This window comes from Ictidomys tridecemlineatus, chromosome 10 (genome assembly GCF_052094955.1).
Source record: "Ictidomys tridecemlineatus isolate mIctTri1 chromosome 10, mIctTri1.hap1, whole genome shotgun sequence".
NCBI lineage: Eukaryota > Metazoa > Chordata > Mammalia > Rodentia > Sciuridae > Ictidomys > Ictidomys tridecemlineatus.
Window position 1 is genome coordinate 87,365,604 of NC_135486.1, and position 25,358 is coordinate 87,390,961.

At 39.9% G+C, this 25,358-nt stretch overlaps 3 protein-coding genes across 14 annotated transcripts in view; 2 read left to right on the top strand and 1 right to left on the bottom strand.

Moving 5' to 3' along the window:
• The window catches only part of Nmt2 (N-myristoyltransferase 2), a 47,765-nt gene extending 44,940 nt beyond the window's left edge, over positions 1–2,825 (top strand). For all 5 annotated transcript variants that reach the window (XM_021730227.3, XM_040278685.2, XM_005330862.4 and 2 more), the window contains one exon: positions 5–2,825. In XM_021730227.3, the coding sequence (XP_021585902.1) occupies positions 5–25 (21 nt within the window). In that variant the 3' untranslated portion in view covers positions 26–2,825. The remainder of the gene's footprint in view (positions 1–4) is intronic.
• A 112-nt stretch (positions 2,826–2,937) lies between these two features.
• Rpp38 (ribonuclease P/MRP subunit p38) lies at positions 2,938–6,697 on the bottom strand. Of its 5 annotated transcripts, none has more exons than XM_013360973.4 (3): positions 6,548–6,697; positions 5,435–5,486; positions 2,938–3,882 (listed from the first exon to the last, which is right to left on the bottom strand). In XM_013360973.4, the coding sequence occupies exon 3, from the start codon at positions 3,870–3,872 to the stop codon at positions 3,024–3,026; it is 849 nt and encodes a 282-aa protein (XP_013216427.1). In that variant the 5' UTR covers positions 3,873–3,882; positions 5,435–5,486; positions 6,548–6,697; the 3' UTR covers positions 2,938–3,023. The 5 variants fall into 5 exon arrangements, with proteins under 5 accessions (XP_013216427.1, XP_005330918.1, XP_077879495.1 ...); XM_005330861.5 differs by lacking the exon at positions 6,548–6,697 and adding an exon at positions 6,368–6,515; XM_078023369.1 differs by lacking the exon at positions 6,548–6,697 and adding an exon at positions 6,356–6,380.
• On the top strand, positions 6,036–19,790 carry Acbd7 (acyl-CoA binding domain containing 7). 4 transcript variants are annotated; one of them, XM_078023370.1, is made up of 5 exons: positions 6,718–6,957; positions 10,907–11,402; positions 17,483–17,545; positions 17,644–17,761; positions 18,664–19,790. In XM_078023370.1, the coding sequence occupies exons 2-4, from the start codon at positions 11,129–11,131 to the stop codon at positions 17,715–17,717; spliced, it is 411 nt and encodes a 136-aa protein (XP_077879496.1). In that variant the 5' UTR covers positions 6,718–6,957; positions 10,907–11,128; the 3' UTR covers positions 17,718–17,761; positions 18,664–19,790. The 4 variants fall into 4 exon arrangements, with proteins under 4 accessions (XP_040134627.2, XP_077879496.1, XP_040134626.2 ...); XM_005330860.4 differs by adding an exon at positions 17,266–17,383 and having other exon boundaries at positions 6,723–6,957; positions 17,644–19,790; XM_040278693.2 differs by lacking the exon at positions 6,718–6,957 and adding an exon at positions 6,036–6,157 and having other exon boundaries at positions 17,644–19,790.
• The last annotated feature ends 5,568 nt before the right edge of the window (positions 19,791–25,358 follow it).

The window sequence follows — 25,358 nt, forward strand, 5'->3', positions numbered from 1 at the left end:
CCAGGTTGGACTTGTACTACAGTAGATAGCTGTGTTGACTTCTAGAACTTTGGCATCCTCATTTGTTCATATCCTATTTAATGATTCCTGGAACCGCCATTCCAAAGAAGAATAAAAGCACAACCTAAGTGAAATTGAAGTAGTTGGTAACAATCAGCAAAGATGAAAAAACACCCCATGTGTGACCAGTTGTACACATTCCTAGTTAGAATGTTAAAATGCATCTTTTCTTTTTTTGCTGTTTACCCACTTGTGGGAGGGATGAAAGGGTACAAAGAGCACATTTCTCTGGTTTTCAAACTTTTGGCTTTCTTGGTGAAGTGAGGGTACTTTTCCACTCTCTAGAAAGGGAACTGTTTTTCTATGAACTAAAGAGAAGTCACAGCATCGTGTAAGAAAATCTCTGCTATTGTGTGGAGATAAGCTGCTGCATTTCTATTTATTAAGTGGTGGTGTATTTGTCTGTATAATAGAACAAAGAATCTATTTGGAAAATTTTTTATGTATCTCACCTTACATGACATCACTGGGAACACTTATGGAATGACAAATATGGAGCAAAATGAAAATGTACTGATTACTAGTACATTATTACTCCATAGGCAAAGTTGCCAAATCAGTAAACACAGAGATTTGTACTTTGATCTTCAGTAGGTCAATAGATGGTTTCAAAAGCAAAGTTTGAGGCAAACATTAAGTGTGCTCCCTGAAAGAGCGTACACCTGTGAATGACCAGACTTTTCCACTGCTGCACCATCTCCAGTTTCTTCTCAGCAACATCAAGGATACATGAGGGAAAGAAAATAAAAACTCTAAGGTCAAAACTAATGCCGGGTTGCTTTATTAGTGCTATAAGGCATTGATAGTTTGAATGTTTTTATTACTTATGCAAAATTGCACATATTCCTTTATGCTGACTTTTAATTTATCATGAACTGTCATGCTAATGGAAATGTCTTATTTGTAAATAAGTATTCATAATTTTGTTACCAATGGTGTTTTTACCTAGAATTTGAAAAACAAGAGTTTCACAGTGTACATGTATGTGTATATATCACCAGTAATTCAAGGGATAAATAAGATGCTAAACAAGGCTGTAGACTGGCCTTTACTCAAAGTAGACACTTCTTCCTGCCTTTACCGTACCAGTGCCTCGGCTGCTCAGTCCAGAAAAAGTTAAATTACGTTAGACAACATAATGGCGTTCCCTTCATGTTTTACAAGTAATCCAATAAAACCAGTCATTATCTTAATACCAGACAGAGGACATCAAGTATGGCCCCTGGGCTTAATCTGGCCCATCACCTGTTTTTGTACAACACAGGAACTAAATTATTTTTGTCTTTTTTGATTGGGGGGAAATAGTCAAAACAGTGACATTTTGTGACATGAAAATTATATGAAATTTAAATTCAGCATTCATAAAGAGTTTTCTTGGAACACAGCCACCCTTTTGTTTGTGTCTCACCTGTGGCCATTTCATGCTACAAAGGCAAGTTGGGTACTTGTGCCAGACTGTATGGCCTCCAAAGCCTAAAATATCTGCTAACTGTCCCTTTTTAGAAGGTCTGTGGATCTTGATTTACTAAGGAGTTGAAAACACAGCTGTGGCACCCAAGACTGCCACTAGAGGGGACACTTGGGCCCCACAGTAGTGCCTAACTGGTACAAACAATGTTCTTAAAAGACACAGAAAGACTTATCATTTCACAGGGTTCAAACTTAGCTGCAGTACCGTTCTTAACAGAAGGAGAAAAACATCAAGAAACAAAACTGGACCGATTCACTAGAACACTTCTTGGGAATACCAGCATTAAATAAGAATTTACACAATCTGGAGTCAAGGCTCATTTACATATTCCAGTTATATTATTCATGTTATTTTACTTGATTCTTAAATACAATTAATATCACTGTTCTCTTTATAATTTAAGTAGATTACCAGTGAACATTTTAGAGAATCAGTATGACTTAAATGCAATAATAGTATTTAGAAATTTTTAAAAATTGTCCTGTAATGAAAATGCTGTATCTTTTCTTTTTTAATTTGTGCCAAGATGGCACTAAGTAAAATCTAAATTAACAGATGGCATAATCCACTGAGTCAACCAGATTTTAGGCTGAAATTTGGCAAAACCATTATCTTCCCCTAAACTACCAAAAATAACTTCTCCAAATATACATTATAGACACTTGACACAGAACACTGCTGCATTTCCTGTCCTCACAAAATCTTGCCTGAGAACCCATGCTCAATGTTTTTAAAAATTTACCTCTTGCCACATGTCACCTAATTGCTATCACAGTTGTTTTCTGTTTGGTTATGTGTGTGCATGCTCATGCACAAACACACTGAGGATTAAATTTGGGGGTCTACCACTGAACTATGCCCCTACAGCTCCCATCATACTTTTTATACATGTTAATTTCCAAGTAAGTTAACAATACACAGGAAAATGAATCCGAATTAAAATACTTTATTTGGCTTACTTCTATCCCATTGGGCCTTCATCCCAGGCAGATGTTTATGCCTGCCTACAAGGAAAGCCAAACTCACATAAGTAAAAAAATATATTCCTTCTAAAGACAAAGTATTGCAAGGCATTTGGTATCTTTCCTTTGAAACTCAGTGCTCCCAATCTAGTTTCATTGACCCTACTTGTTAGAACCATGTCTACTGTGGCACATTTTCCAAGTTTGATGGGAAAATGTTAGGTGTTGTAGGCTACAGATGTTCTTGCTAACAAGCATTGTACCAGCCTTTAAAACAGTGAATTTATACAAGCATGGACATTAGTTTCAATAAACTTTTGTTTTCATATTCATATTTTTGATTATTTTTTTCACTTAAATGTTTTTAGGCTTCAGCATGTTTGTGCTATAGCTTCAAACATTCATACATAGTCGAAGGAAACATCATTACACGGGATCCCAATATACATAAATATATTTCATTTTATTTGTTTCAAGCCTTCTTTATAAAAGGTGTCCTTTTATCAATTGCATGAAAAGTTTACACAAGATTACTTTGAAGTAGTTTTTTTACTTTTGGGCGGTTTCCTTATCTTATTAGGGTTGGGAATCAATTTCTTTATTTTAAGAGGCTGTAATGCTACAGAGACCTGCTGACCTTCAAGTTTTCTCTTGTGTTTCGAGAGATCTTCAAATGAAGTTTCCAAAGTCTCTTTGTCTTGGATTCCCAAAGATTCAGTTTCTAAATTGTCTCCAATATTTTCAATTCTGTCCTGAAGCCATGGTACAGTTAAACTGGGCACTCTGGGAATGATAGCTCTTACTTCATCTACAAAGTCAGTGGTGTCTTTTTTGAATCCCAATGCTAGCACACATTTTAAGCCAATGACAGGGGCGAGTGTTGCACTGAGGCAGGGAACCTGACAGGCAGGAACAACTCTGCTTACACTTAACTGAATCAAGTGTGAGGTGATGATGGCAGGCTTGACTGACTTACATACCAGAACCAAGAGCAGTTCACTCCTTTCCAGAGCTCTAGTGACTTCATTAACACCTATGGCAAGCTGCTTCCTGATCTGCACAGGCGTCCACCCTGACATCTGCTGGTTAGCTTCTGGCCTTTTGTCCTTCAGATCCTCACTAGTATTAACATCTAGGCTGCATCTTTCTACCCTGTGCTTTTTTATAAAAGGCATTTTTTTTCTTTTTTTCTTGTCCTCGATTTTCCGAAGTCCAATAGATTTAAACTTCTGCTCAATTGTCTGTAATATGAAGTGCATGTCCTCCTTCTCCAGTGTGCTCCAACAGACAGCATAGGGGTTGTTCAAGGACGTCTTTACAACCAGAGGTCTTGTCTTGCGAATGGATCCTCTGGAAGGTGCTTGAGGGGCTGCAGACATTTTGAAAATCCTTCATAGAAAAACAATGACAGTAGAACACTCATGTCAGCTAGGAAAGCCTGTCTTGAGACTATCTTGGTTATATTTTCTCTAATTCTTGATAATCTATAGCAAGTATTAAGTAGATTGGTCCCACCTTTTCCCCATTTTTCAGGTGACCTTGTCTTTCTTCATATATAGACAATATGGGACTCTTATATCACTGCAATTACAGTGAAATCCATGTTAATTCATTTATTTAAAAATGTTGTTTCTCTTTGTTCATAATTACCCTTTTCATAACTATACGGTAGTCTTATAGATTTGTTAGCATTTCATACATTACTCTTTAATTGGGTTTACTTTCATTTACTCTCACAGCAGATATTCACAGAGTACTATAGGCCCTGGGGCTCATGGTGACTTGAGACCTGTGTCCTGCACACAATTCCACATCTGTGACTCATAATTATGAATCACAGAGCCCCAGAAGCCTCTGTGATTCACAATTAACCAGGTATAATGTGAAGAACTAAAACAGGTATCTATGCACACAACTAAAACTTAAAACAATACTTTCGTTCTGTCCCCTTTTGTAAGTTTCCCTCCCACCCTGGCCCCTAAATTTCCTTATATCTTTCCTAAATATCTGATACATATGCAGACCTATACTCCTGCCCACGCTTATTACAAGCTGACTACTATGACTTGCAGTTTCATGAAAACTAGGGAAACAGTAAGATTTAAAGATCCCAATCCATTAAGGAAAAATAGAAAGGTATATTAATTATTAAGGATATGCTATAAACCATAGGTCTAGGGAGCATATCCTGTAATTCTTCCCAGAAGCAACTGTACATTACTTTCTCTTCCTTAATGTTCTTCCTTCCCCTTCTGGGGCTCAGTGAGAAAGACAGGGACCCACTTGGCAAACTAGAAGAAGTGAAATCCCTTCCAGATAAAGTTTAACACACAAGACTAGCAATAGAGTATACCAATGTATAAAGTACTTTACTCTTATAATCTTGGCTGCACTTCAAATATGACCGGTGGCTTTTAAAAAAACCTACACGGTTCTCACCTCAGATCAACTGAATTGGAGAATACTGCCAAGGAATCTAGGCTTGTATATTAAAAAAAAAAAAAAAAAAGTCTGCTGCCAAGTGAATCTGATATAGCACCAAAATTAAGAAATCAGGTGTGGGTAAGGTAGTCTTTATACACTGGACAGGCCTGAGAAATGGTCCATTCATGTTTCCTGGTCTAGTATTACAAATCACCTTTCCCCAGAAAGCAAAATTCCTGGGAATTTTGACAGAAAACTTCAGTCATGTCTATATTCCCAATGCTGGAGATATCTGCTGCCTTCTCCCATCCGTCATATCTATTCTCCCAAGCTCAGTAATAAAAGTAGCTCATCTAAATCCAATGAAGTGACGGCTACCATAAGACATCAGGGTGGAAGTGGTCAGGAATAAGGAAACAAATGAGGAGCAATATAAATATGATCTAACGGGGGTTTTGCCTAACTATACGACAGTTATTGGGTCTCAGGATCCAAACAGAACAGAATAAATACTTACAATTAATTACTCTGACAGCAAAATAGGCAGTACCTTCCCTGGTTTGCAGAATCTGGTAGGGGGAGATGAAAAATAGTTTAGGTAAGCAAAATGTAACTAAAAGCAACAAAAACTTTCAGAGAAAGGGTGCAAAACAGGAAGGGCAAAGGTGCCTTCACCGCCTACAGGATCAAGTGCAAACTCTAGGGTGACATACAAGGCCCTGGACCCTCCAGCTTTCCACCAGCCTTTCTCTTTACCCAACACCCTGCATATCACTCCCAACTCTGAACCCATACTATGTATAAGGAGGCCACCAGTTTCTCACCAACATATCTCTATACACATTCTCTTAGCCTGGAATAACCACTCCCATTCTCAGACCCATGACCACCTTCATAGTTAAGTATTTGCGGATTACCTATGATGCACCAAGCAAAAACAGTCACTGGCCTCTAGGAGCCAGAGTTTACAAGCCCTATGGGGGGAGAATAAAGCAATGTAATGTGGTGCACGCGTTAAGGTCAGGTAACTACAGGATGCCAAGGGACGCAGAGCAGAGACCTAACTTAGTTGAGCGGGGGTTAGGAGAGGAAGACTTCCTACAGGAAGTGACTTTTTTTTTTTAACTACCTCTGATGAATTCCTATCAAAAGGAATACGAAATACAACAGTGTCCCGGGGGAAGAATTAAAGGAAACTAAAAACTTCAGTGTCGCTGGGCAGAGATGCTAGGAAAAGTAGGTAAGGACTCAAGGGTAAAGACTCGCGAACTCCGGGTTTCTGGAGGAGGACCGCCGGTAGCGGAAGCATTCCTGACCCAGGGTTAACCCCTCCCTACAGTCCGCGGTCCAGCGACAGTGCAAGAGGGGTCCGAAAGCCGCGGGGACCTAGCGTGCTCCCAGACTTTGGGCTCTGGTAGAGCCCTGGGCCCGCTCCCACCCGGAAGGGTACCGTCTTCCGGCGTCTGCCTGCTCCTCCGACTCACGACCGCGACCCCACACCACCAGCCAGCCACAGCGCCGGCACCACTGCGCCTGCGCCGCGCAGGCGCAGTGTCCTTGCCTTCCCCGCCCTGCCTTCCGGGAGCAGTGAATGGCGCGAAATAGCTCGGAACTCTTCAAGTTTCGTTACCCTGCGTTTGGTCGCTCCCAACAGCGTCGCGAGGAAACGACAGAATAAGGCTCCATCGTTTAAAACAAAAAAACACACAAAAAAGTCCCGAATATAAGACCCGGGGTGAAGCTTCTGCAGCTCTCTAAGCTGCAGTGCGCAGATGCAACATCTGTCTCGCGAGACAGTGAGTGTTGCCACGGTAACTGCCACTCACCGTCTTGTCTGACACCTCTGGGGATCCGGGTACCGGCAGTAGTCCCCAGGAGTGGTTCTCCCTGGGCACCCTTCCCTTCTAACCCAATTTCAACTTCCAGCATATTGGAGCCTTAGACCTCTCTTTTTGCTCTAGAGATGCAAAATCCCAGCCCCTGTCCCATTGCCCACTATCTATCGAATCCCTGCAGATTGCCCAGCACTATGAAAATCAAGTAAGTGGGGAGTTGGAGAGTTGGGGAAAACACTAGTTTATAGGCAGTAATCTAGGGACTCTTGACTCCCCCGAAAGTCAAGGGGAATTAGGCCTGCTTTGAGTTCAACACAGCAGTCAGTAATATTCCATCACAGGTCTTCTGTGGCTGTTCCAGCCAATGGAGACTAGCTTATGAATGGAGTCGCTGGGAAGTCGTGGACAATTGGTTATAGAACTGAATAACATGTTAGAGCCCAGGAATCTGTATTTGCTGATCTATTCTGGGCAACGTAGAAGTCGGTGGGTTGCTTTTGACAATAATGCCTCCTCTCAACATTCCCTTTTTAATATATATTTTTAGTTGTAGATGGACACAATACTTTCCTTTTATTTGTTTATTTTTATGTGGTACCAGGGATCGAACCCAGTGCCTCAGGCATGCTAGGCAAGCGCTGTATCACTGAGCCACAATCCCGGCCTTCCCTTTTTCTTTTCCCATCTAATTTGGGTCCACTTTCCTTTTCCAGATTATTCTCCTTTTCTCAGCCTGTTCACTTCTCGTTTTCGTCCTCATTTTCGGATCTAGCTTCTATATTTTCACTACCTCTGCAGTACTTAACGAGGTAAAACAGAGAATGTTACTTTTGGTCAAGATTATTGAAGGTCAGGCGTGGCGGCGCCCGCCTGTAATCCCATTGACTCAGGAGGCTGAAGCAGAAGGATCGCAAATTGGAAGTCAATCTTATCTTCTTAGCGAGGCCCTACACAATTTAGCGAGACCCAGTCTTAAAAATAAAGGGGTCCGGGCTGGGTTTGTAGCTCAGTGGTAGAGCACTTGCTTAGGTTCAATTCTCAGCATGGCATATAAATAAATAAAATAAAGGTTCATCATCAACTAAAAAAAAAAAAAAAAACAGAAAAAAATTAAGCATTAAAAAGAAAAGTGGGAGGGGCGCTGGGATGTGGCTCAGTGGTAAAGTGCCCCTGGATTGAGCCCCTAGAACAAAACAAAACAAACAAAAAAAGATTATTGCATTTTTTTTGCAAATTACACACAGTAAAGTCTGATGTGATTATTTATCATAATTAGAAATAACAAGGTTACAGTGAGTTGGAGTGTATTGACAGACTTTTGTTTCATAAAATGAATCAGTCGTTTATGATGGTAAACTGTAAACACAATGCAATTCTAAAGACAACTAGAGACACACAGGTCTAATTGAAATACTAGAGTGATGGAAGGAACCTTGTAAACAGTTTTAAATCCCTAAGATTCCAGTTTTATATTTGAATATCATCTGAGCTTCCATGTGCTCCATTGGAAATTATCAGCCCTTGCATTACATGGCTCTGGAGCTAGGCTGACTAGGTTGAAATGCAAACTCCATCACTAGCATATGACCCTAGGCAAATTAACCTTCTCCATGAAGTGATAAAAATAGTACCTATTGTGAAGATTAGAGGAGTTGATCTCTGTAAGATGATTAGCAATGTGCCTGGCACATAATATGTGTTTGGTAAACTGAATAGTGACAACCTTGTCAAAATTAAATTTATAAAAAAGTAAATGTAGCCTCTATGTGTTTAGTGCTTGTGTTTTAAGACTAGCAATCCAACTTCCACAAGAATTTTGTTAAAATGCACAACTATATTTCAAAGGTTAATTTCTCTCCCTTTTGTGTAGCACAAAAATTACAACAAAAAATTAAAAAAAACAACAAAGAACTTTCATGACCAAATCATCTCAAACATTTTCCTTTCAATATTCCTTTCTAATTTATTCACATAAATTCATGCTAAAAAATAATAATATAAATTTTGTGTACTGGTTTCTTTTCCACATTCTCTTTCTCAAACATACATAGGCTTACTGGGACCACTTTAACATTTAGGTGTTTGGTATTCCATGATCAGTTTTACTTTTTTAAGAACAGCTGTTATTTTACCTTATAAAATATCAGTTGAGTCTTTGAATCACTTATGAAAACATTGAATAGTTTATAAAAAAACTTTCTTTTTATATTAATTCTAGAATTAGATTTTTGTCAGACTTATATAATTGCCATGATATAACAGTGGTTTAAGATTCTGGGTGTTAAGGTGGGTCATTATTTAAAATAATTTGAAGCCCAGCAAGAAAGTGTCAGTAGAAGAATGTGACAGAATAAACCATCAGATTCTTTTTTTTTTCTTCATGGCATTCTGGCCTTTGCTCTGTGCGGGTTATTGTTAACACTTACATATATAATCCCTAGTCATTTTCAATCAGTTGCTATGAATAGTCAAGGATGAGCTGCAAAATCATAGAACAGACTTGGAGTCTGAGCCATTGGGAGCCCTGCTAGTTAGGACTACATAAAATGTTAAAGCACATCTGCATCCACGGAGGCAATGTGAATAGGAGTTTCAAGCACTCCAGCAATTCTAGACAAAAGCATCGCAGCCCATCCATAGATAAAACCAGTAGGGAGAAAAAGAGTCTGTTGGATTCAGGCCATTTATTATCCTTACAGGATAGCAAACCCATGATCAACATGATGTCAGCTCCCAGTACCCCTAATATCATGGGACAACATCCCTAATCCTAAAGGTCAGATAACAGGTGTTATAAATGGTGAATGACTCTGCAATGAGGAATTAACTCTAAATTTCAGCAAGTTGGAGTAGGTTCAGAGGGAAGTTACAAGGAAATAGAAAGATTTAGTCTCAACTAAAACCAGGGAAATAGATGAGAAACACCCTTGGACGGTGTCTTAAGATAGAGAATCCTTGCTCCAGGAGAAATAATAAAGCACTTCAGTGAGCACCCAGCCCATGCAGGTGTGGCAGTGTTGAGATGTTCAAGCTGTCTTGGACCTTGGCAGAGCTTATTTATTAAAAAAGAGAAATTTGCAGGGACAGGATGGTACTGGGGATCTAACCCAGGAACAATTTGTCACGGAAGTACATCCCCAGCTTTTTTTATTTTTTGTTTTGAACAGGCCCTCGATAAGTTGCTGAGACTGACCTTGACCTCCTAAGCTTCAAAAAAATAGAAATTTGAAAGATCATTGAAATCATATAGTCTCAAGCCTAATCTGGAATGTTGTTCTCTTTTTTTTTTTTCAAGCAACTTTATTTTTAAAGAGAAGTCTTAGGTCCACAACAATTTTCTTTCTTTCTTTCTTTCTTTCTTTCTTTCTTTCTTTCTTTCTTTCTTTCTTTCTTTCTTTCTTTCTTTCTTTCTTTCAAGAAGAGGCATATTTCTTTCTTTCTTTTTTTTTTGAAAGAAGAGGCATAATGTGATGTGATGCTGAACTTTACATTTTCCATAGATTATAAAGAAACAGCATCAATGCTGGAAATAAATTATGCCCATAATATAACAGTGGCTACAATTAACTATTTAAAATGTCATAGAAATGTACAAATGAGTCCTAAAATTTTAGAATTAAAGTATAGACATTTATATGAATTAGATTAGCACGGAAGTTTTTTTTTTGTTGTTTAATCATTGCTGTTTGTTTTTGTTTTGAGATGAGGTTTTGCTGTTTTCCAGGCTTCAAATTCCTGGTCTCTAGCAGTCCTCCTGTCTCAGTTTCCCTGAGTTGCTGTTACCACAGACATACATCATTGCACCTGACTTTTTTCTCTTTTCTTTCTCTTGTCTCTTTTATTCATTCTTTTCTTTTTTGACAGAGTTCTTCCTGAAGCAGTATAAGCAGAACTGGTAGAGAAGCACTTTTAAATAGAAATGTGTATGTATGTGTATTATTATCCAGTGATAGAAACCAATCTTTCCCTCTCCTTCTCCTCCTCTCTCCCTCTTCCCCTCTCCCTCTCCCCCTCCCCATCCCTCCCTCTCTCCTGTCGAATATATAGATCCTGGAAAACTGGGTCAGGTGGAACAGGCGTGCAGTCCTTTGCGATAATTAAGAGGAAGTTAGGATGTTGCAGCCCGTGCTCAAAATTATGTTTTTGCTTTGCAGAAGAGAAAAGGCAAAACCCCAGCCCTCTTTCACTCGTGAATAGCGCCCAGAGAGAACGGGAGTGGCTGGGGGAGACGTGAGAGGCCTCAAGTAATCACCACCCACTGCCCAGGTTTCTAGAAATTGAGAGGAGAAGAGGTATCCATCAAGAAGGAATCCCAAGTGAGGTCCGCGCCCTGGGGAAGCTTCTCTGCGTCTCCTGGAAACAACTCCTCAGAGAAAATGGGCGATCCAGCGGCAGAGAGGAACTCTCTCGAGAGCCCTTCTCTCCTCCCGGCCAGCGGCGACGTCTTTGGGTCCCTGCGGGACTTTGCTGCTCACTGCCCAGCCCCGCCCTCTCAACACCTGACCCGTGGGAGCCTCCGGGGCTCCGAGCGCGGCCAATGGGAGCGGTGGGCGGAGGACAGCTGCCCTTTAAGGAGCGGCCCAGCCTTCCCCAGGCACCGAGCGCCAGGAGAGCAGCAGCATCCTTGCCTTTGTCACTATGTCTCTGCAGGTAACACAGGACATAGGGAGGCCGAGCTGGGTGGGGGTGGGGGATGCTTTGAGAGGGAAGCACTTAAATGGGGCATGAGACTGGCATGCCTGCCACCCTCACCTGGGAGCGCTGGACAGCGATCCTGTGGTCACTCCCACACCTGCCCCAGCGCCTTCTTATTGCAGATAGACTGCACTTTTCCACCTGTTGATGACAAGTCATGCTCCCCGTGGCAACCCTTCTGGGGAAGAGACACTGGTTAAACTACCCTGAGCGGAAAAGTAGGCACAGACTTCTGGGAGCCTAAGTGAGCCCTCCTCCAGCCACTGTCTTCAGGAGGGAGGTGACGTCCATGGAGGGAAACCTTCGTGTTGGGACCTACTTGGGTTCTCATAGACAAGTGTCTCTCTTAACAGCAGAGTTCTGTGAGACTCTAACTTTAAAATACTGTTTTATTGATATGTTAGAAGTAGAAAACTTAGGGAAAGGGAACAAATAAAATAAATAAGCATCATCAGGATCTCCTTTACGGGGGCAATAACCACTGCTAAACGTGACAGGTGCTCCTTTGTAGTCTTCCAAGTGCGTGTGTGCAATATGAGTGCACACACTTATGTAATTGTGTATATGCAGTTTTGTTTCTGTACCTAGTATTATGAGCATTTTCTTATCATTAAAATCCTTCTAAAGTGACATTGTTTATATGCATAAAATTTCATAGAATAAGCAAAACTAATTATTTTTAACCATTTCTTCAGGCAAGATGTTATGGGTGGGTTGGGGACACCATGCAGAGTCATGGAGGTTCATACCCATACCCTGTAACCCACTTTGTAAGTGATACAGTTAATCTCTGTGCCTCAGCCTTCTCATTTAGAAATGGTGGACAAATAACTGTTAAATGAGCTGCAGGTACAGCATTTAACAGTGCCTGGTGGAGGATAAATGTGCAATAAGAATAAGCTCATTAGATGACTTAATTCATACTGAACTTTTCCCCAAATAATCAAAACTTCCTTCAAATCAAAAGATCTAAATGATTGTTATTTAGCTTAGTAATATGGTTTTTCACTATTGTTGTTAACTGGGTTTTTAATATCTATTTTTTCTCTCTGTTGCTTTAAAAATATTTTCAGTAAAGATTTAAAGGTTCAGAATCATCACAAAAGAGCAACAGGCTAATAAATATTAATAGCACCCACCATAATGTTATCTACTAACAATTCACTTGAGTACTCAGAATATTGGAGAAAATACCATTTTAAAAAGACAGCAGGGACACTGAGTACAAGGTACACTGAAATCATACTATTTTTATAACTTTTACCTAAATCTAAAATAATTTCAAAAAGGCCTCAAAATACTAATAAAAATGAAAATTAAAAGAGGAACAACTAGCTCATATATTTAAGCCTTCATAACCTAACTGGCATTATGGCAGACATTGCACTGGCACTTGTGTTGCTCCAAGATGCTATCAGTGACTCACTCAGTAGAAATGAGAAGAAGGGGCGCAAGCATAGGAGCCCCAATCTTCTAAGTTTTATGCTAGAATAAACAGAAGTGGCTGACACTCCTAGAAGCAACAAGATAAATGGAATTCCTAACTCAGCTATGATCTCTCAGTTTTATCTTTAAATTGCAATGTGTTTACTCCCTCAGCAAAGCTTTAGGAGGACTGAAGTCATCTTAACTGGACATATTTCATTCCTACATGGTGAAGCTAAAAATAGCAAACTGTCCCTTCAAGGAGGTACATCTTTTCAAGTCTAGGAGGATTTGTGATTTTACATTCAGCAACTAACTCACTCTTCTTCCCCACATGTATGTGTGATTAAGATCTGTGAAATTACTTTGTGAGGAGTTCTTATCTACCTGATTCAGTTCCTCATGGGAATGAATGGTTCAAAAAGGTTTTATCAAAGTCACATGTGAGATGCCCATGTGCTTTGGTTGCAGAAAATGAAGTTGAATTAAGTGTGAGTTATCCTTCAAGGCTGTCTTCAGCTAGGGTGAAATGTGGTGCAGCCCATAATCCAGTGACTTGGGAGACTGAGGCAGGATTTTGCAAGTTTGAGGCCAGCTTGGGCAACTTAGTGAGACTGTGTATTTTTTTTTTAAAGAGATTAAAGCTGTGTCTCACCTTTATAACTTTGTGATCTTCCTAATATCCAGTCACTCATTAATTCATCCAAGAAGGATGTATGGACTGGACTCAGACCTGCCCTTGTCACCTACTGGCAGTGTGTGAAGCTCAGCTGTGGCCACCAAGATGCGTGTTTATGCCTGCACTCCATTATGTATGTGATGGAACAAACCAAAGCAACTCCACCCGTCCTTTGTGCTGAGCACTGGTAAATTCTGTCCATGCTGTCTGGAGTAGCTTTGTCACCCCTGATCACTCAGCTAACACTAACCACCTTCTCCCAGCTCATTCCTCTGGGAAGGCTTCTAGATGGCCATCCCCTCTGGGCTGCCACTCTCTCCTCCAGTCTCAGAGCAGCCTGCTCCTCCTTTATATCAAGTCTCACAAGGTCACTGTTGCCATGCATGTCTCCCTCTGGATTCTGAGCTCCTTCAAGCAGACTGTCGGCTTGTCACTCACTGCCTGCCTAGCACAGGCCAGACCCGTCCTAGGTGTTCAGTGTACTGTTGATTGGGATGGTACCTGTGATGAGCTCTGGGAGGGAAGAGTCCACAGAATCAAATCAACTAATATTTACATTTCTGATTGGGTTTAGTCCTCACACCTTCCTGCTGAGACTCATAAAAGTTGACTTTCCTTTATCTGAACTACTTTGGACCAAAAGCATTTCAGATTTTGGAATATTTCAATAAACAGAATGAGATATCTTGGGGATGGAATTCAAATCTAAACATGAAACTCATGTATGTTTTATATGTGAATGCCGTACACACACAGCCTGGAGGTCATTTTATGTATTTTTAGTGTACCTGTGTTTTGAATGTGCTCATGGTAGTAAGTGAGAAACTTTCTTATCAGCACTCCAAAAGTTCTAACCTGGAAGCTTTTCAGGTTTCATATTTTCAGATTATGGATGTCCACCCTGTAGTACTTTTTTTTTTTCTCCGAAGCTGTACCTCAGAGGAGCTTGGTGTCTTGCAGAGCCCCACAGCAGTGTGCCTCAAAGGTAGAATAGAAATCTTGAGTATGCCATGCAAGTCTAGTATTATTTCCATTGCTGCTTACTGCAGTTGGGGAGGGAGAGGCATCATGGTGAAAGGGGCAGTGGAATAGCACCCTAAAGTAGGAACAGTTCAAATAGAGGTGCTGGGGGAGGCAGGCTGCATACAGAGGAATTCTGGGCAGTGTTCCCTACCTGGGGAGGGAGGAGGGACAGATGGGGACTGCTGAAATGGCATGGGACAGCATGTCAGGGTCAGCATGGAAGGGGTCCAAGATGTTCACTAGACCTTTTTGTGGTTCTGTAGCTCCCAGAATATGAAGAATAAGTTCCCAGAAACTTTTTCATGCAAGGCAGGGGGCTTGCATGATTTTTTAGAAACCTTAGAATATTAATCAAGGGTTGGCTGGCCAAAAGGAATTGAGTTGGTGTCACTGGAGAATAGCATGAATATTCATAGCACAGAAACTCTGAGATGCTGATACACCTGAAGAGAAGCATCCCTGACCCTCAGTCACCTGGCCTGGCTTGTCCTTTGGAGCCCTGATCACTCATGCAGCAATTGTTTTGTTTTCCTTGTACATGCACTACATGCATGTTATGAAAAATTTGGAGACTACAGAAGTTTTAAAAACCCAGAAAACCTACCAATAGTCAGAGGCAATTACTGTTTACCTATTTTAGTATATTTATTTCTAGTCTTATTTTTTCTACATAACTTTCAAAGCTGAGTATATTGAAACAATTTTGTGTTCTTTGCTTAATGATAAGCTAAAAGTGTTTTTCATGTCTTCATAATTGTGCTTTTATCAAGAGCTTCTTTTTAAACCCACTCCTCCAACAAGCCTTTTAATACAACTAATAATAGCTGACCCTTATTGAATAATCACCATCTGCCAGGCATTCTCTTGAGTACTTTACATGTGTTAACTTATTTAAGTTCTCCTAACAATTTTAAGTGTTGTTATTGTCTCATATTCCAGATGAAGAAACAGACACAGGTTAAGTAACTTGCCCTAGGTAACCCAGCTCTTTAGTAATAACAATGAATATCAACCCAAAGCCTGTGTCCTTAACCATGTCCTTAACCAACTCAGCAACCGAGTTTTCTTGAAGGATAAGGCAACTTTCTCACATGCACACATCCTTCTCAATTTCCTATAGAAATCTGTTAGGAAGCAGGGCCATTTTCAAGGTTATTTAGCCTGAAAACCCTGGTCTCCAATTTATAGATGACTCATGTTCATCATAAAACAATTCTGGCTGTACTACTGCCCTGTCTTTGGGGCTGGCTTTACCCAGCAACACTGCTGAGCTCATAGGCTTCTGAGCTTACAGTGGGGCTTTCTCTTCACTTTCTCTCCCAGGCTTTTGAACCAAAAGGGAACACTGACATCTGAGGAATAATATAAGGCAGATGGATGTTCACCTTCCCTAATTTGATACCCAGGCTACTGACAATTCCTGCTTACCCCCAATTTAAAGCAAATGCCACAAGGTAGATACAGTTTATTAAAAAGAATAAGATATTCTAATAAGAAAAATAATCAGCTAAGAGGTCAAAGGAGAAAGAGATGAAGTGTCCAGGAGTGCTAAGACTCTAGGGCAGGTAGAGCTGGACTTCCTCCCTGAATGGAAGCTGCCAAGAGAGCAGCTGCTGTCCTGGTCTAAGAGCTAAAGGCCTTGGGAGGTAGGAAGTGCTATATTTAGGATCTGGAATGTCCCTCAGAGGGGGACCAATCCTATGGTATCCTATAATATACCTATACATGACACTTTTGGGAGATGGCAAAACTTTTTAAAAAGAGGAAGAGGCTAGTGGGAAGACTCCAAGTCATTAGGGGCATGATCTTGATGTGGACTGTGGGCCTTACCCCTTCCTCCTTCCTCTCTTTTGTTCTCAGCCATGAGTAAAGTAGTCTTGATTCACCATGAACTGCTGCCATGATATGCTACTTTGCCACTGGCCCAAAGCCATGGAGCCAGTCACTTGTGGGCTTAATAGAACTGTGGACCAAAATAAACCTTTCCTCTTTATAATTTGACTTATCTCCAGTGTGTGTTCTAGTGACAGGAAGTTGACTCACACAGAGAGACTAGGTTTTTCGGAGAGAATTCAGGATGGTGCAGACAGTGTTTCCCACTCAAGTGTATTTGTGTGCTCAGTTTGCTGATCAGCTTTATGTTGCCAAACAACTTCTCTTTTCTGGACATTAGTTCATATTAAGTCTTTTAATCTGGGGTTTCTGTATTGAAACTCTATGAGAAATCCAACTAAATCAATGGTATTGATTGCCCTCAGAACCAAGTTAATGCATTAGATAAGTAAAAAGCTACTGTCACTGAAGAGTGTGGACACTGCCAGAGGAATGTCCTGGACCTAGGAGAGGTCAGTGGTGTTCATAAGATGATCCAGAAAGCTGCACTGATTGTGGTGCCCTTTAAAATACATAAATTGATCCTTTCCAAGGTCATGAATATTATTTAGTTATCCATACTTTGTCTATGTATCAGGTAAAGTGTCCATGAGTCCCAATAAATTAGGATAATTCTGGTGGAAACGGAGCAGCAATAGCTCATTTCTATTTGACCCCCTCCCTCTCCTCTCCTCTCAAGTCCCATTCCTTGGTGGTCAACACTCCCAAAGTGCAATGGGCCTTCCTAACATTAGCCCATGCACTGTGTGCCTTTTTCTTTGCTTTGTTTTTGTGTTATTTTATTTTATTTGGCTTTAGGCAGATTTTGACAGGGCCACAGAAGATGTGAAGAAACTGAAAGCAAGACCAGAGGATGAAGAATTGAAGGAAATCTATGGCCTTTACAAGCAAGCTGTCATTGGAGACATTGATATTGGTATTATATTATCCTTTTAAAATGTAAGGACATACTTAGTATTTGTGAAAGTGTGTAGTAAGAAGTCAACTTAACAATCTCTCTTTGCTTTTTTTGCAGTATGTCCAGCACTGTTGGATGTCAAAGGCAGAGCGAAGTGGGAAGCATGGAGCCTCCAAAAAGGTTTTAATTCTTCAACAGATTTCAAGTCAGCCTTCATACTTCTTACTCTCCCACTGCACCAACCAGGGAGGTGATGGGATCTGTTTGTGTCTTTCTAGGGTTGTCCAAGGAGGATGCCATGAGTGCCTATATTTCTAAAGCAAAAGAGCTGATCGAAAAATATGGAATTTAGAGTGCAATAGAAGAGAATGTGCTCCTTCTGAAGTCTTCATAATGGTATCTTGACCTTACATTTAGTGGGAAATGCACTATTAACACTGGACCACAGATATTTTGGCTATGAGCAAGATTTATAATATTTAGGAGTATGATGAAAATGCACAGTTAACTAAATTTCACTGGCTTAAACCAGGTAACTTTAAAGGTTCTTTTACAAAAATCATTGCTCTGGAGTACGTATACCAAACTTTTTTTTTTTTGGTAGTATTGGTTCAAACCCAGGGTTCAGGCATGCTAGGCAAGCACTCTACCACTGAGCTACAGTCCTACCTGTATACCAAAACTTTGATTATTTGCTCTTTTTAAAATTTATTTATTTTTTAGTTTTAGTTGGACACATACATTTATTTTATTTATTTACTTTTATGTGGTGCTGAAGATCAAACCCAGGGCCTCTTATGTGCTACACTGAGCTACAACCCCAGCCCATGATTATTTACTCTTTTATGAATCTATTCTCAATATTGAGGGAGTGCTACTGGGGTAATAAAAACAGTTTATTAAGAATCAACAGCAGCTGGGTGCAGTGTTGCACATCTGTAATCCTAGCTTCTTGGGAGGCTGAGGAAGCAGGATTACAAATTCAAGTCCACCCTTGTGGGCCCCCGGGGGTATAACTCACTCAGTGGTAGATGCCTAATGTGCATGAGTCCCAGGGTTCCATCCCCAGCACCACAAACAAACCAGGAAGGAAGAAATTTATAAGTCTGTTTTTAGCTCCTCAAAGAAGGAAAAAAGCCACTGTGAAAATTTTCAATTTTTACCTTTAAAACATAAAAGAATCAAACTAAAATGTATCTAGTGATCTATGCCCCTTGGGATCAGTTTTGTTGGAGTGAAAATGTAGAGTCTGGAATGATGTTGACCCACACTACTCAGGATTTCTTGTTGGTTCACAGGATCTTTGAAAGCTGGATGTGGTAAGATACACCTGTTCTCACAGCTACTCAGGAAGCTGAGGCAGGAGGATCACAAGTTTGAGTTCAACCTGGGCAATTTAGTGAGACCCTGCCTCAAAAAATAAAAAGGGCTGGTGATGTAGCTCAGTGGTAGAGCATTGCCTAGAATGTTTGAGGTCCTGCGCCTGATCCTCAGTACTGCTGCAAGAAAAGAGAAAGAAGAAAACTTGTTTAAGATTCCATGAGATAAACATCCCCCCAAAGAGTATATCTTTGTTTCCTGCCTAAGAGCTCAGGTTTAGGGGATCAAGATACGGCTCAGTGGTGGAGTGCTTGTCTGGCATGTGTGAGGCCCAGGGTTCTATCCAGCAACACAAAAACAAAACAAAACACCCCCACCTCCGCCGCAAAAAAAAAAAAAAAAAAAAAAAAAAAAGAATTCAGGTTTGATATGGAATTACCATTACCAGATGGATAGATTGTAAACAGAACAAAGCAAAAACCTCTTGATCCACTAGATGAATTTCCAGGGAATTAAGCTGAGTACAAACAGTAATACCAAAATATTATGTGCTGTATAATTCTATTTAGGTGAAATTCTTGAATTCTTGAAGTGGCAAGTTATACATATAAAGGACAGAATTGTGGTTTCCAGGGGTTGGGCTTGTGGATCAGTGATAAAGCACTTGCCTAACACATGTGAGGCACTGGGTTTGATCCTTAGTACCACATACAAATAAATAAATAAATAAATAAATAAATGTATTCATTTATGACTAAAAAAATACTTAAAAACAGAATTGTAGTTTACAGAGAGGAAAGAGGTATGTGTGGGTATCACAGGGCAGCAGGAGGGTCCTGTAGTGTTGGAATGTTTTGTCTCTTGACTGTCAAAATGTCAATATTCTGGTTGTAATATTTACTATAGTTTTGCACAGTATTAATGGGGGGGATTTTTTTTATTAGTGCACACTAGTTATACAGCATAATAGGTTTCTTTGCAGCATATTTGTTCATGCATATAGCACACTTTACTCACTTAATATTATTTCTAAATTATTTATTAAAATTACCTGGGAATCTAGAGTTGCCTTGAAAAAAAACTGAATTAAAAAAATCAAGATTGATTGCTTATTTGTAAATTTTGTGAAAGCAAAAATGATTCTCATCTTTGCTAAGTTTTACCTAAACCCAGAAGTTTTCCATAATGAGGTCAAGGCCCAAGTCCTTCAAAGATAAGACACTATCGATATTAGGCCTGGTTGTAATTGAAAGCCTGGAAAGTCAGAGCTGTTCCCTACTGGACTTTCCCTCCACCAAGTGGAGGGGCAGCAGAAAAAGCCCACCCCAAGCCCTGGCATTTGCTATATTATGAAACTCATGATTACAAACTATGTTGACTAAAGTGTTTTTCAAATTATAATCACAAATCTAAATTACTTTTTTTTTTTTTTTGGTACCAGGGATTGAACCCAGCAGCACTTATACTGAGCTCATTTTATTTTTCATTTTGAGAGAGGGTCTTGCTTAGTTGCTTAGGACCTTGCTAAATTGCTGAGGCTGGCCTCAAACTTGCAATCCTCCTGCCTTAGCCTTCAAGTCCCTGGGATTTTAGGCATGTGCCATTGTGCCCAGCCCACATTACTTTTGGACTAATCTTTTAGTAAGGGGGCTCTGGAAATTGCATCAGACTAAAGGGTAGTACAGTATATACTAAACATTTAACGTAGTTTACTTGAGGTTGTTTCTAGCCTAAGTTTATTATGTGAATTATAACTCTCTCTTGTAATGAATTTTATATTATGTTAAAAAGGGTCTGGGAAATTCTCCTGTGTGCATTTTTCTTAATCTTATTTATTAAGACCCTACCTACGGTGTGGTGAGCCGCCTCTGCTGCTTATGCAGATTATGGTCGCCATTACAAGATGGCGCTGGCTCCGCTGTGGTTTGTGACAAACAACTCCTTATTTGGGAGAGTTGGCGCATGGCTTTTCAGCACCCTATGAGAAAGTTCCACGTGGCAGCTTCGCATTGGGCCTTGAGATGCTTTATTAAGGCTGGGAGGGGCATCCGAGGGATTAGTAGAAGAAATATCAAGGGCCTGAATAAACCGCTGAAAGTTCTGGTTCCCGGGTCTCGGCACCACTTGTCACGACCCCTTGCCCGCAAGGAAGATGCAACTCGAGAATCTTCTTTCAGCGGTTTATTCAGGCCCTTGATATTTCTTCTACTAATCCCTCGGATGCCCCTCCCAGCCTTAATAAAGCATCTCAAGGCCCAATGCGAAGCTGCCACGTGGAACTTTCTCATAGGGTGCTGAAAAGCCATGCGCCAACTCTCCCAAATAAGGAGTTGTTTGTCACAAACCACAGCGGAGCCAGCGCCATCTTGTAATGGCGACCATAATCTGCATAAGCGGCAGAGGCGGCTCACCACACTACGGGGCTGGGGCTGGGGCTCAGTGGCAGAGCGCTTGCGTAGCATGTGTGAGGCACTGGGTTCAATCTTAGCACCAATATAAAAATAAAAAAATAAAATAAAGGAATTCTGTCCATCTATAACTGTAAAAAAATTTAAAAGGTTCTACTTACATTATTTTAAAATAGCAAGAGAGGGGGCTGGAGTTGTGGCTCAATGGTAGAGTGCTTGCCTCACATGTGTGAGGCACTGGGTTCAATTCTCAGCACCGCATATAAATAAATGAATAAAATAAAAGTCCATCAACACTAAAAAAAATATTAAAAAAATAAAATAGCAAGAAAGAATGAGCTCATGTTATGTGATTGTAAACAAGTAGATGCTTTAAAAGTTAACATTTTAATATATAATGTTATGTTAAGCAGTGAGGAATATGAGAAAATGACATCTGTCACACTAGGTAGTGGAGTTTAGTGTAAAGATGTGAAAGAAATAAGGAAACTGGGGGAGGGGATCTGATTGTATTAGTCAGGCCTTGAAGAGAGGAACTAGTTTGGGAATTGAGAGAGTTCAGGGTCCAGGGATAATAATTCCAAGCATTTCCCCTATCATCCATTTTCACCAGTAAAATAACTGAGGAGGGCTGGTGGGGGGTATATCTCAGTAACGGAACACTTGCCTGGCATGCACAAGGCCCTAGTTTTAATTTCCATCACTGGAAAAAAAATTGAAGGAAAAATAATTTTTTACCAAGCATTAATTTTGTTGACCAACTTCCTACAAATGAGCATTAAGTAGAAATTCTAATAGAAAGGTAAAGGACTCTTCTAGAAGTGTTCCTTACCTATTTGCCTTTCATCCACAGATACATAAATAATCCATGGAGAAATACATTTATTCATATGTAGTAAATCACCCTGACAGTAGAAAATGTGTGACTCCCAATCTCTAAAACTGCCGAGCTGCATCTGTATAAACAAGAAGACTATTGTAAGGCCAAAAGGAAAAATGCCTAAAAGTTGGCAAGCAATGATTCTAGACACTTGGTTATGTAGTTCTTGAAGAAGTTTTCCTTGACAAGTTCCAGAAGATAAAAAGTGATCTCCTGACAGCACATGAGTATCAACGTTTCCACTGGTTATATCTTTGCAGACTAAAACAAGATTTTATTTAATAACAACAAATGACATTTGCCAGTACAAGTAAAGACTTATTTCAACATATTATTTCTCTAGGAGCTGATACCCAGTGGTAGAGTTACTTTCAAGGTGTCAGGTTCTTTGTGTCCTATATCTTTAATTTCTCTAAGACCTACCAGTATACAGTGGTATCACTTGTGTTCTTTCATTTTACATGAGATTAATACCTCTCCATTTACACTACATAAAACTGGAATGAACTTTCTATTCACAGCAGTAACTGTTAGTTGACATTTGCTGAAAATCATAAAACACACATTTTAATAAATACCCAGAAGTATAAAAATAATTTTACCTGCTACATCCTTTGCTAGATCTTTAGATCCAACAAAGCATGTTAAGTGAGTCACAAGAAAGAAGGCCTTAGAGGGTGTGTAAGAGGTATAAGTGAGAAAGAGCTAGTTAAGCAACACCCCGTGGAACCTCTTCCTGTTAATAGCGCCACTGACATGAAACAGGAGGCCTCACCTTTGGCTCTTCCCACAGTGCAAACACTTTTTCACTGGGGCATTTCTTTCTATCAGAAACTGCCTGAGACTCACTGTGATCCAGGTCATTCTCCAACCTCATCTAAGTTCTAGAATGTACAGCTGGCAGCAGGAGGGTGCTGGGGGGCCCAGGGCCAGGGTGAGGCGGGTTTCAACCAGTGCTGTTGGCTATTGTAGCCCAGTTATGACCTTCCTGATACCTCCCATCTCTCTCTATGGCCCAGTGAAGGTTCTGGGGACCTGCAAATAAACAAATTCAGGCCCCACCCTCCTATGTCTGAGAGACTGGCTGGGGAGAGATGTGAATGGAATAATCAGACAACTGAAGACAGATGGAAGTACTACCAAGCCAGGTGATTGGAGACATGGGAGAGAAGTGGGGACAGGCTAGGTTGAAGGAGGGTCTCCCTGAGGAAGTGGAGTGCATCTGAGTTCTCAATGAATAGGAAAGAACTGAATGAATGAGATGGAGGCTGCAGGGAAAGAGAAAAGGAGTTCAATTTATCGCTCAGAGAATGAAGCAGTTATTGGGAGAAATCAAGGTGAAGTAGTATGCAAGGGCCAGGGGAAAGCCACATAGAGAACTGTGGTCATCCCAAGAAAAAGTCACGAAATAATGATCAAACTTGACTCTTGTCCTCCTGGATATAGTGCAGGGAATGGCCTGGAAGGGCACAAGGTGCATAAGAGAACCAACTGAGGGGCTCTTTCAATAGACCAGGCAAGGATTTCTCTTCTGCCTAGGATGTAAAAACTAGGAGTGTGACTCAAGGTGAGGGGGGAAAACAACAGATAATTCATGGGAAGCTGTGGGGCAGGGCACACTGCAGGCCCTCTAAGGAGAAGTAGGGTGCCATAGGCTCAATCCTGGCCAAGTGCACAAAGAAGCTCTAAAATCAGCTAGAGTTTTGACAGGGGTTGGGGACACTGATAGTGAACTTGGAGCTTGTTGAAAATGAAACCACTTAAAATTAAGCATAGAGGGAACATGACCAAAAACCAAACAAATAAACAAACAAAAACAAAATAAAAAACCGTGTCCTGTAGGTATAATACCATTCACTTCAACATAAGTGTAGCTCAAGTCCCAGGACAGTAGAGAAGAACAAAATAGAAAGACATTTGAAGAAATAATGGCTGAATATTTCCAAATTTGACAAAAATTATAAAGTCACACATCCAAGGAGCTCAAGAAACCCAATCAGAATAAGCAGTGAAAAATACATTGAGGCAGGTTGTAATCAAATTGCTAAAAATACAGTTAAAAAACCCAGAGGACAGTATGTACAATTATCAAGCTGGAATTCTATAACTTGTGACTATATTTCCAAAGTGAAAATTAAAGGCATTTTTAGGACACCAAAACCAAGAGAATTCAATGCATCAGACTTGCACTTAAATATTAAAAATAACTACTTTTAGGCAGAACAAAATATCAGATGAAATTTGGATCTACTTGAAGAAAGAAAATTATATATATATAAATATAAAAGGATTTTTCAAATTTTAAGTCACTATAAATCACCACTGACTACACAAAAACAATATATAGGAGTTTGTATATTATAAAAGCACAAAGTTCAAGATAGGGAATGGAGTGACATTTCTTTTCCCTCTTGTAGGGTACTTTTATTAAAAATGAAGTGGTAAAATAAATTGAAGGTAGATTGAGATAACTTAAAGATGCATGTTTTGGATTCTAAATAAACACCAAAGGAACAAAACAGTGATCTATAGTTAACAACCCAATGATGGAGTAAAAATTTTTAAAAAATTAAAAATTAATGCATAAGAAAAGAGAAGATGAAAGAAAAAAACAAAACCATGGTATAAATTTAAAACAAACTGCAAGATGGTAGACTTAAATGTAACCATATTAATAATTAAAATGACATGATAGATTCCAATACTGCAGCTACAAGGCAAGATGACTGACTTACAAAGCAAAATCTATCTACATGCTGTCAACAAGGGACACTGAGAAAAAGTACAAGAATGGGATAATATAAACCATACAAACAATAATAAAAGAAATGGGAATGGCTGTAATTAGTATCAGAACAACAACACAAAAGACTTGAAAATAAGAAGCTGGATGAAGCAGTGCACACCTGTAATCCCAGTGACTTGGGAGGCTGAGGCAAGAAGGTTGAGGCCAGGCTCAGAACTTAGTGAGACCCTCAGAAACTTAGTGAGACACTGTCTTAAAATACAAAATAAAAATGAGTACAACCACTGTGGAAAGCAGTGTGGAGACTCCTCAAATAAACAAAAACAAACACACAAGAAAACCTAGGAATGGAAGCACAATGTGACTCAACTATTTCACTCCTTGATATTTGTCCAAAAAACCTAAAATCAGCATACTATAGCCTTACAGCCACTTCACTGTTTAGAGCAGCACAGTTTATAATAGCCAAATTATGGAATCCACCTGGATGCCCATCAACAAATGAATGAGTCAAGAAAATCTATAGATATAATAATATCCACACAATGAAGTTTTACTCAGCCATAAAGAAGAATGTAATAATGGCATTTTCAGGTAATGGAAGGAAATGTAGAAATTCATATTAAGCAAAATAAGCTA

What these genes read in the sequence shown, in the direction of transcription:
- Acbd7 (XM_040278693.2), top strand. Translation starts at nt 11,129, where the DNA reads ATGGGCGATCCAGCGGCAGAGAGGAACTCTCTCGAGAGCCCTTCTCTC. An exon ending in TTGTCACTATGTCTCTGCAG is followed by an intron (nt 11,403 to 17,482) that starts GTAACACAGGAC and finishes CTTTTTTTGCAG; the next exon opens with TATGTCCAGCACTGTTGGAT. An exon ending in AGCATGGAGCCTCCAAAAAG is followed by an intron (nt 17,546 to 17,643) that starts GTTTTAATTCTT and finishes GTGTCTTTCTAG; the next exon opens with GGTTGTCCAAGGAGGATGCC.
- Rpp38 (XM_013360973.4), bottom strand. Translation starts at nt 3,872, where the DNA reads ATGTCTGCAGCCCCTCAAGCACCTTCCAGAGGATCCATTCGCAAGACA.